At 36.4% G+C, this 12,298-nt stretch overlaps 2 protein-coding genes across 2 annotated transcripts; both read left to right on the forward strand.

The window, feature by feature from the left end:
• Window positions 1-1,869: 1,869 nt before the first annotated feature.
• LOC144546137 (uncharacterized) lies at window positions 1,870-6,998 on the forward strand. Its single transcript, XM_078294663.1, has 2 exons — window positions 1,870-2,675; window positions 6,953-6,998. The coding sequence occupies exons 1-2, from the start codon at window positions 1,870-1,872 to the stop codon at window positions 6,996-6,998; spliced, it is 852 nt and encodes a 283-aa protein (XP_078150789.1).
• Window positions 6,999-7,240: 242 nt separating this feature from the next.
• Window positions 7,241-11,567, forward strand: LOC144546138 (disease resistance protein RPP13-like). The gene is made up of 4 exons (XM_078294664.1): window positions 7,241-7,943; window positions 8,228-8,254; window positions 8,860-9,747; window positions 10,189-11,567. The coding sequence occupies exons 1-4, from the start codon at window positions 7,285-7,287 to the stop codon at window positions 11,390-11,392; spliced, it is 2,778 nt and encodes a 925-aa protein (XP_078150790.1). The 5' UTR covers window positions 7,241-7,284; the 3' UTR covers window positions 11,393-11,567.
• The last annotated feature ends 731 nt before the right edge of the window (window positions 11,568-12,298 follow it).

Consider the following 12,298-nt stretch of genomic DNA (forward strand, 5'->3'; position numbering starts at 1 on the left):
TTCTTGTTCTTCTAATAATATCTCACTAGAGAAACCAATAATATGAGAGGAAGAGGGATGGCGGCTAGGAGGGAGAGGAAGAGAAGGAAAGAAATTTTCAGAAAATTTCTTGCTTCTCACTACTTGAATACCTTCTCTACCTCTCATTATATACAAATATACTAGGGTTTCTATTGTGTAACCTTCCTAGTATAATTCTCTTTATTAAAAGAGGCAACCCAAGCGTTGCTACAGTGCGCGCTACAGTAACTGCTACAGTGCGCGCTACAGTACCAGCCTCAACTCGTATTCATTTTTGGGTTTTAATAAACTTATGTTATAATAATGTTTTGCACATTATTAATTATGTGTCATGTATATTATACTATATAATATGCACCATATTATACCAAATAATATACATGCACACTTCTCATAAATTTATCTTCGTTCTAAGCAGTCATGATATTTATTTATCACATGTATATTATTTCATGTCATATGAAACAATATACACCATATAAATAAAATATCATTCTTGTTTCTTGTTCAGTTGGTGTGACCTATATGGAGGATCTGTGTTATATTGGTAATGTCATAAAACATTTTATTACCATAAACTATAAGCGGTATTCTAGCTATACATTATAGTTACCCAAATAACATAGATGTAAAATATCCATTTTACAATACATGATCCTTTAAAGTAACGTTACAAATAACATTACTTGTGTCTATTCCTTGCCACATGATATTATGAATAATATACAAAGTCGGACTGTGTCATCTTTGTATTATATTTGTTTCTTGGTCTCTTAAGTAAATTATAAATATATAACTGCACTTCAGTTATATTGCATGCATTATAATTCTACTTTACCAAGGGGCCCATAAAATATCATCACTCATTATAAATGAGGGGCAATGATACTATTGACATATAACTTTCTCCCGGACAAGTTATATACAAGGAACTAATATTTTTATCACCACTTATTATAAGCAGCTTTTAATACTAATTACATTATATATTTCTCATGTGAAAAAGAAATACATCTCATATCTTAGAATTCTGAGACACAATGAAAATATTAATGACACTAACATAACCCATATAATATTTTCATTCGTTAGGTCTGTTCAATATATGAAACATTTCATATACTCATGTTATTAAACGATAATCCTTTATCAACATTTATAGAACTACAATGTACTTTAATCAACATGACAAACTTATCATGATATATTAGTGTTCTATGCTAATAACCAAGTTTGTGAACATTTTAGAGATTTATGTTTGTCATCATATAGAGTTCTATGGTTCAAGACCAAGAGCATTTTCTTGAACACTTCTATAGATAAACATAAATTTCATGGAACAAAATGCATGTAGCATCCAATTCATAAACATAACATGTAAAAGTGATCAACATAAGATAACTTTTAGAACACATATCTAATAAGAATAGCCCATGGATCGATCCACCGGAGGCAACTGATCCTAATACTGATTTTGATGATGTGCCGCAAAGTAATGATGAAGAGGACGCTGACTCATGTGAGGATGACGCTGACTGGGATAATGAAGATGATTCAGAAGGGGATGTCCGGGATGATACCTCAACACAATCACACCAAACACCACGCGTTCAGGCTGAACATTTTCCCATAAGTGACCGCGGTGTAAGTCACCCTGTGGCAAGCTTCAATGACACCTCATCATTTCAACCCGCAGATGTCAACTTCTTCAGTAGGTCGAAACATGTTCATGATACACTTGCTGTAGGTAATGAGTTCTCTTCAAAAGAGGTTCTACAATTGAAAATAAATAGTTATCACATCAAAAAGAATATTGAAGTAAAAATTACGGGGAGCAATAGAACTAGCATGGTAGTCAATTGCAAGGACGCCAGGTGTGCGTGGCGTTTGTATGCTAAGTCTGGATTATTTTCATCTAAGTGGGAAATTAGAACAATTTCAGGACCACATACATGCTATGCCGATGCTTCTCGTACCGATCATGCACAATTAACTGCAAAAATTGTCGCCGATGTTATACGAGAAGATATTAGGGAGAATGTTGCTTTAACCATTAAAAGCGTTAAAGGGCTAGTCCGTAAAAAATACAAGGGAATCATTTCCAAATATAACACGTTGTGGCGTGGTCGAGAGCTGGCAATCGCACAACTATTCGGTAGTTGGGAAAAATCTTACGACCTTCTCACTCCATTGTTGGAAGCAATTAAAAAAGACAATCCAGGAACAAAATTCGGAGTTGCGCACGAACCCACAGGAGATCCAACAGAAAGGTTGTTTAAGGCAGCTGCGTGGGCTTATGGTCCGTGCATTGCTGCAGTGCCTCATCTCAGACCAATCATTAGTATTGATGCATGCTTCCTTTCTGGTAGGTATCAAGGGAGATTGCTGATAGCGTGCGGTTACGATGCCGAGAACCAGTTGCTTCCTCTGGCTTTTGCATTAGTCGGGGAAGAGAGTTTCCAAACATGGGGATGGTTCATGAGGTGGTTGCGTCAGGAGGTAATTGGTAATAAGTTCATGTGCGTTGTTTCTGATCGGCACATGGGAATCAAGAAAGTATTCACCGATAGATACGGTGGTTGGTACGAGGATAGTGGCGAGTGCATTCACAGATTGTGCTCACAACACATTGCCGAGAATTTGATGAAAAAAATGTTAGTGTAATAATCTAGAAGTCAATAATACGATAATTTATCATAAAGCTTTGTTCATGAATTGGATGATTAATATCATTTTGTTGTCTTGAGTATTATTGAATTTATGGATCATTTCGAGTTCATGACTGAAATTGTGAAACTCCATAATATAGATGATATATACTCTTAAAAAGTCACTGACCAAGGTAATTAGCAGGAACACTAATTACCGCGATAAGGTTAGTATGTGGATTAAAATATGGTTAAGTTTTACAAACCACCTGACACGAGATGTTATTTTAATCACATAGATACATGTTCTAGGAACATGGTATTTGACAGACCCCGAATGAAACATTAAATAGAATTGTGTTCGTGTCATTTATTTTTTCATTCAGTGTCAAGTTCTACAGTATGAGGTATTCATCTTTCCTACTAAGAAATGTATATGTGTGATTGTTATCAAACGTTGTCGGTAAAATGCAGTTATAACGGTAGCTCTTCGGTATACATGGCTTAGCTGAGGTAGTGATGGTTTACCAAGAATACTATTTGTTCCTCGTATCTCTATACGAGCTATAGCATCACTGGGCCCCTTGATAGAGTAAGATTATCTACTAGCGGTATAATTACAAGAGTAATTATATTTGATAATCTGCTCAAGATCAAGAAAAGATTCAGTTAGCAAGGATGACACACATCTACCTTGAAACTGATCTGATAGCTATGAGACAGAAGAACAGACACAAGTAAATAGTTTACTGGATCGTGATATTGTACAGTACAGCATCATCTGTGTAATTGGATGGTCATGATGTGTTGCCAGACGCCACCCATGATTATAGAAGTTAAAACAGTTTTAACTCTATTTACCAACATAACACAGATCCTATTGGGTCACACCATATATGAGTTAATCGGAGAATCTTATTGTAATTGATTATAAATTAGTTATGATCAATAGTAAGATGGTTATAATTAATTATACATGTTATAATTAAATTATAAATGTTATGTAAAAATAACAAGCAAAAACATTGGTTAATTTATAAACGTGTGTGACACGTTGTATAAAAGTTAACCGGTTAATTTATAAATGTGCAGGACACATTGTATAAATTACTGAAACAAAAACCGCAAGAAAAATATATATAATTGTTCAGAATAATTATACGAATATTATTTGTATTCGGGCCGAGGGCATTCGGGTCTTTTCAGATTCGTCCTTATCCGCATGACATGTCATCGATCCTATCCAGATGACACGTCATCGATACCGAAACAAACAACCGCAGAAAAATATATATAATTGTTCAGAATAATTATACGAATATTATTTGTATTCGGGCCGAGGGCATTCGAGTCTTTTCGGATTCGTCCTTATCCGCATGACACGTCATCGATCCTATCCAGATGACACGTCATCGATCTTATCCACATGACACCTCACCCCCTAGGTGGCATGCCTTGTCATAGGGGTATTTTGGTCTTTTCACACCATTTTAGAGGCTATAAATAGAGAGGTGCATGAAAGGATTATTATACTAATTCATTTCGTACCGTTTCGTGTTGAAACGGATCGGTATTTTCTCTCTTTCTCGGTTTCTCTCCCAAATAGTGTTTCGGTTGAGAAAAGAAAGTTATACGTAGTTGACGTATAATCTTGCGGGTTGTTGTGAAGTATATTTACGGGATTGATGAATAGTGTTTTACCGAATTTCGCGGTATGTCAGTTTTGCATATTGATGAAACTGAGCAACCGAAAATTCATGTTTACGGGTTTTTGTCTTTTTTCCGTGAATAGTGTTTTTGCAGAATTCCGCGGATCACGGTATTTCTGGCAGAAGAAATAAACCGCTCTCCGGTTAGTCCTGGTGGATAACCGATAGAGGTATCACACGTGTGATACTTCGAGTCGATTCCTTCCCTGGTGAGGCTCTACTCGATCGGTCTGCATTCCAACTGTGATTTGGAAACAAGGTATAAATATGCTATATTAATCTATTTAATTGGTAAGTAGATTAAAGTTTTAGAAATCAATCATGGAGTAGATCTGTAAAAGGATTAAATTGGATTTTGATGCCAAAGGAATACTGAAGGTGGACCGCCTTGGAAAGTTTCCTGACATACCCCGTTTAATCCCGAGCTTAAGTTGGCCGTAGAAATTTTTGTTCTACGGTCATTCCGCAACTTAAGCCTAAACGGGTTTTTGGTTAAAGCACACCGTAAACCCCAACAGTGGTATCAGAGCACAAGGCTCTCCCGCTGATTGATTTTCTAAAAGTTATAACTTATGCAAATTAATATACCGCATATCACTTTAATTCTTACATTTGCAGCTTAAGTCCAAAACCGATTAGAAATGAGATTTTTTTGGATCAGTTCTACCGACTAAGAAAGTTAAATTAGATTTAAGTTTTCTTTATGCTTTCTTATGAAATGTAAACTTTTACATTTCTTGGATCGGTTTTCCGACCGAAAAAAATAAAATAGGATTTTATGCTTTCTTTATGTTTTCGTTTTCAAAAATTTCAACTGCGTTTAAGTATATCTAAGAATGTGATGAAGCAATAAAGTACCCAAGTAAGAACTGCTAATCTCCACCAGTAAACGACAAGGTTAATGACAAGAAAAGTCTCGACTTTTCGTCTAACCCTCGTTTACATGTCCTGATAGCTGGCCCAAAGGGAACTTTGTCACGTTACCAAATTACTCTATGCTTTTGAAATGGCAAAATTTAGTGTAAGTTTTTTCTTTTTCGAAAACCTTCGGATAAGTAAAGTTCATCGAAGAATGTGATGAAGCAATAAAGTACCTGAGTAAGAGCTGTCATTTCCACACAAGAAAGAGATGGTTCTGTCTAGGAAAGATTGAGTCTAAGCGGTCCTCGTGACCCCAATCTTTCCTGGGAGCCCCTTTCACGTGTCCTAATGGCTGGCCCAAAAGGAACTTTGTCACGTTACCAAATTGCTTTATGGACCGAAAAGAATATCTGATTTTAAAACATATAAATTGTTTATGTGCTTTAAATGGTATAAATAAGAACTGAGCATAGCTGCAAAATAAGAATTGGTAACTGATAGATTATATACCCGATTTGGTCCCGTATATAAGTAAATTAGATTTACAGCTTATAGTAAATTAGATTTACTGCTTTGAAATGAAAAATGGGTAAAACTAGATTTACCGTCTTTCCAAGGAACCGTGAAAGAAAATTTTCTTTGAAGAAAAAATACGAATGTGGGATCACATTTGGCATTGTTTTCTTTCTGACTTCCTTTCCACGACTGCTTGCTGAAGCATATGAAAGAGGTCTTTTAAGAAAATGAAAATGCGATCATATTCACTATTCTTTCTGTCTGACTTCCTTTCCACGACTGCTTACTGAAGCATATGAAAGATGTCTCTCAGGAAGATAGGAATTGAATCACAATCGGTATTTTTCTGACAAGCAACTTTCACGTGTTCTCCATATTAATGTGTTTGAAGATCAAATTTTATATTTTTTAAAAAAAATTTACTATTTTTTTAGATATTTAGAAAATCACTTGATATGAAAATTCTGGACCATCCAAAAACAGTGATTTTCAATAAATCTAAAAAAATAGTAAAAAAATTTTAAAAAATGAAAAATTTGGTCTCCAAATACATATTAACATGGAGAACAAGATGAATGGTTCGGATCAACCATTAGGATTTTGAAAAGTCGAATATTGAGCCGTATTATAGGCCAAATCGTAATATGCATAGTACTATAGACTCACTCTTAAATATGGAGATTAGAAAATGCTTTTGCGTTTTATCTAGATATAGAGAACCGTTATGGTTTATCACGGCCAGCATTAATACTTAATTAATCATCATTCATTCTAACTGAACTGCGCAAGAAAAAAATTAAAAAAAAACCTTGGCCGTTACTATCTATCACGGCCAGAGGCAGAAAGAAAGAAAGAAAAAAAAAAGGGCTGGCCGTGATAGCCCATCACGGCCAGAGGTGAAAAAAAAAAGATTTTTTATTTATTTTCGCGCTTAGCTGTTATTGTTCATTATGGACATAGAATTTTTTTTCCTCTGGCCATTCCAATCTATCGCGGACATGGTTTTTTTTATAATTCAGTTAAAATGGTTAATCTTGTTAATTAAGTGTTAATTTTGGCCGTAATAAGCCATAATGGTCAGAGGCTGTGATAAATTATAACGATTTTTCTTATATCTCAATAAAATGCAAAAGCATTCTCTAATTTCGATATTTATTTAATATATTTTGTCTTTATAAAAATTTCGGCAATTGGCAGACGTGTCAAAGCGAAGAGGAGGAATTTCTCTGATTTCGCTAGGTGACGGAAGAGAAAATAATCCCATCCGTAAATGTTTGATCAGGAGGCAGGAATAGTGTTCATTGCTGCGGTCACAACCCATCCAAAATTAAGGTATTTAATATTTATAATGCTATGGGCTTTTTACAATTTTTTATTATTATGACATTCTTAATTTTAGATAAACGAGGGATATACATGAAATTATGTCCTCTATCATCATTGACTTGGAAAGAGAGAGAGATCATTGACTCCGAAACTAAGAGAGGGCGCACACTTCGAAACTAAGAGAGAACGCACGGCGGCGAAGCATGGGCAAGATCGCAGATACGATTGTGGAGATTGTGTTGGGCAAGATCGCAGATATCCTGTCCAAGGAAGCTGATTTCCTGGGCGAGGTTCGTGACAAGATGGAGTCAGTCGAGCGTGAGTTGGGCCGCATCCAGAGCTTCCTCACAGACGCCAAGTCCAAGCGCACGCAAAACCAGCGGGCGAGGCACTGGATCAACGAGGTCCGAGATGTTGCCTACAACATTGAAGATGCCGTCGACGAGTATTTTGTAGAGATGAATTACAATCGCCAAAATGGTGGGACATTCATGTTCTCAATGAAATATTTTAAGCCACCAGTGCCTGCGCTCCACAGCCTCGGCTCCAAGATTGCTAAAATTCAAACGAGGCTTAGTGAGATTTCTGAGAGCAAAGACCGCTATGAAGTGTGCCTAGACCAAGGCAAGGAATGGGAGCCTAAACAACACTTGCGTCGTCGGTATGTGCTCGAAGACATTGATGAAACCGAAGTCGTTGTTGGCCTTCAGGCTGGCAAGAACAAGAAAAAAATCCTTAATCTGCTTCTCGACGCAAATCTTTCTAGGCGCGCCGTCATATCAATCGTGGGTCCCGGTGGAGTCGGAAAGACTACTCTTACACAAATGATCTACAAAAGGCAAGTTCAACCTTTGTTTTCCTAGCTACCTCTCTTAATTTATTTATTTCTGATGATGAAGCTTCCATTTATTTATTTTTTCTCATAAGAATAACTTTGAAAAAATTATGATTTTACAAGATTATATGAAATTAATTAATTTTTGTGTGGAACAACATTATGGTGTACAATATAGTATAGATTCTTAATTAACTAGCTGCAGCTGGCGCATATCAACAAGGATTATTTTGTATTTATTTGTGTACTAGACAAGTAAGGAAGTATTGGGGTTTAGGATTAAATTCTGCAATGCAATTTGTGCAAATCAGTTTAAATCTGCACGAATCTAAATCATGGTTTGGAAAATCGACCTGATACTCAGTTAATTGGAAGCGAGCTGATTATTACCCGTTCACAGTTGGCAATTTTTGTGCACAAACTTGAAGAAATTGGATCTAAATTGTGGAATCGGCTGAGTTTTGTACGATTCTGAGTAGAGATGTACCATGTTCATCGATTTGTTTCCTAAATAGAACGAAAGGGGAGAGATAGGAATAAGGGTATGACAAGGTGGGACCACAATTAGGTGAATTTATCAACTATATGACCAAAGGAATGGGCCGCACTTTTGATACTTTTCTCAAATAAAAAAAATGGGCCACACTTTTGGTACTTTCCTTATTTCATATTTATTTTTCACTTATTTTTTATGTAAGTGCTGATTACTTTTTCCTTCTTTCAAATAAAACCCTAAACCCTACCCAATAAGTCAAATGTCCACGGACGTAAATAAAAACATAAATATCAGCTATAATTCCTGGAAAAACATATTACATCTTGTATGGGGAAAAAATTGGGTTTCGATTATTACATCAATTTTATGAACAATTAATTGTGTAGCTGACCTATCAAATTAAGGTAGTCTTTGAATGAAGGACAGAAAAGACCGTGCACTGTGAAGGAGAACTCAGGTGCAACCAAATTTAATGACTTTTCTTGTTTATATATGCAGTGCTAGGGGGGAATTCAGCAATCATATGTGGCTGACAATCTCACAGAAGCCCAATTTATCTGACATATTGAGAAAAATGATTAACCTCAGTTCTTCTGAACCAAATGTGCAAGACGAGGGTCATCTCATTGAACCAAACATGCAAGATCATCTCATTGAACCAATGGAGCAAGACGAATGTCATCTCATTGCCAAGCTCAAAAGGTTGTTAAGCGGCAAAAGATATCTTATTGTCATGGATGATGTGTGGAATAATGATTTGTGGGATCAACTCAAAACAGCATTACCTAATGAAAATAAGGGGAGTCGTGTGCTGATGACCAGTCGATTTATCAATGTTGCTAAATCGGCTGATCCTTTAATGGAACCTTATCTACTTGACTTCTTAAAGGAGAATGAAAGTCAAGTTCTTCTCCTCAAAAAGGCTCTCCCAATTCAAAATCCTGATGAAATCTGCTCCTCTATCCTCGAGAAGGTTGTGAAGCCACTATTGAACAAATGTAAGGGATTACCTCTGGCTTTGATAGTGGTAGGCGGTATCCTCTCAACTAAAGACCCATCCTATGATTCCTATCATGCATGGAAGAGAGTGTTGGATAGAATGGATTGGCACTCAGACGAAGGAAAGAACTGCATGGACGTCCTGGCCATGAGCTATGAAGACATGCCTCACCATCTCAAAGCGTGTTTCATATATTTTTCTTCTTTCCCTGAAGGCCACGAAATCTCTGCAAAACACCTGATCCGATTGTGGACTGCAGAAGGTTTCATACCATGCACGGGGAGCAGAACAATGGAGGAAACTGCTGAGGATTGCTTGGATGAGCTTGTTCAAAGGTTGTCCTATTATATTCTCTTACCTTTATTTGTTCTTAAAGCATCCAATTGATCACTCCTCACTTTTCGGCATCAATTGGAAAGAAAGAAAATATTTCAATCGTAAAATTTTCAACTGTAAAGAACAATGAGTGAGTCTATAGTACTATGCATAGTATGGATGGGTCCGTACTACGGATCAATATTTTATTTATATCATTCGAAGGAACTGTCAATCTTAGTTAATCATTAGTTCTTCCTCATATTGAAGTGGTGAGGTGGATCAAATATTAATCATCCAAAAAATCTTATTAGTTGCAAATAATAGTATACAAAATAGAATAAAGAAGGAAAATATGAGAAGACTTTGTCATGAATGATGAGGTAAATCTTAAGGGCAAAAAAAAAAAAACACTGACACAAATTTTGTATTGATTTCTTTATGTACTGTTATTATTGTAGGTGTATGGTTCAAGTATCAAGCAGATACACAGATGGTTCCTTGAAGAACTTAAAAGTTCATGATCTTCTTCGTGACTTGGCTGTACATGAAGCTAAAGAAGACAACTTTATCACAGTTTTCTCGAAAGGAGTTTTACATCAGCCGAACAGGGCAACACGCCGTGTTTCACTTCAGTTTTGCAGTTCTCAACTCATAAAAGATATAAATCCCAATACCCGTTCTTTCCTCCTTTTCGGCGAGCTTCTCCCCAATTTTATTAAATTTAGGCTGCTCAAGGTATTACAAATTGAGGATGTGGGGCAGGGCATAGAACTAAGTGGACTCAATGGGTTGATCAACCTGAAACACCTAGGGATTAGGAATTGCAAAAACGTCCGCGTAGATTCCCGTTCCTTTGGTTGTTTATTGAACCTTGAAATCTTGGATTTGCGAGGCACTTCAGTGAAATCGCAAACCACTTCAATGGAGATGCATAATTTGTTATGGAAAATAGATACACTGAGGCATGTAGAGTTTAGCGAACCATTGAGTGGACCAGCATCCTTGGCAGAACTTGAACAACTCCAAACCCTTCGGTGGATACTGGTTTCAGAAACATGGGGGATGGAATTGCCAGGATTGACCAACCTACGAAGATTTGGGATCAAGAACACATCTATGCAATGGGATATTGTGACCAACGTACTCAGAAATCTTCCGTCCCTGGTCTCCCTCGGGATAAAAGGTGATAATATCCCAAAGGAGATCGTGGACATGAGTACTTGCCGCAATTTACAGTCCTTGTACTTGGAGGGCACATGGTCGTTGAGGCTTTCCCTGAAAGCAAGCTTGTTCCCGCCACACCTTATAAAACTCACACTTGCCGGTTCCATGCTTACATCAGACCCGCTGCCGGAACTGGCGAAGCTGAAACATCTAAGGAAGCTGCGACTGTTGAAGCTCTCTTATCTTGGGAAAAAGCTGACATGTCTGGCAGGACAATTCCTCCACCTGAAAAATTTGGAGCTGTCTCATTTAGCTGAGCTTGAGGTTTGGGAAATGAGGGAGGAATCTATGGTGAAGCTAAACTACTTCAAGATATGCGGCTGCCAGAAGTTGCTGGCACTTCCCGAGATACATCACCTGACCGCATTTCGCGAGTTAACGTGGGAGGCCATGCCACAATTTCAAGGTTCAGGCTCAAGGGCAGGATTTGCACAATAAGTGGAATTCAGTCCTAAATTAAATTTCTCTAATTTAGAGTGTGGATAATTGAATGTTATGTGTCACACCATCTCTAGATGAATTTATTTAATTACTTTTGTTCTCTGCATTTTGTATTAAGTAAATCATTATGTTTATCTAATTAATTAAGGCCTACAAGATCAATCATTTCATTTAGGTTTGTGCCCAATATGGGAATTCATATTAAATAATTTTTTCTCAATTTTGATTATTTTGTAATGTTATTTTCGTTTCAAGGAGTAGCATGCCCTCATGTGCATCTCTTTTGGTAAGGTAATAATGACGGGTTGAACAAAATCTTGGTATTTTAACTGGATAAATCATTCTTCGCACGCTTCTGTTTCTGATTTAAAACGGTGGGAGGTGGCATCACGTTTCACGGTTTCAGGCTTTTTTTTTTTTCTTCTGTCTTTGATTAACGGGATCAATCTTCGAACAATCATATGTTATTTCTTAAAACAATTAAAATCGGATTTATCATTTTAATGTCTCACATTTGTGTAATATATTATCTGTTCCATCAATAGTTCAATACTAATATCACACCTATTAATTTCTTTTATTGTCTGCACTATTCAATTTTTTCTGTTTAGACCCGACAACTCTTCAAATTTCTTTTTAATTAAAAACTCTTGAAATTTCTGAAGTGTGTCTCTCTGCAATTTCAATTCGGTATTTATAATATGAAGTTAAGAGTTGGAAAAAAGAAACAATACACTACAAATAATTTGTGCTGGGTTTTGATTGAAATTTGAAATAATTGACAAAATAATTAATCATCATCTCAATTCCAATCGTGTAGTTTTGGCTGGGTTTTTACTCTCCGTTAAATACGTATACATGTACTGGTGTCATAAGTAGTTAGGGGGTTTAAATGGAGCGGAT

Source organism: Carex rostrata, chromosome 29, assembly GCF_964058835.1.
Source record: "Carex rostrata chromosome 29, lpCarRost1.2, whole genome shotgun sequence".
Classification (NCBI taxonomy): Eukaryota; Viridiplantae; Streptophyta; class Magnoliopsida; order Poales; family Cyperaceae; genus Carex; species Carex rostrata.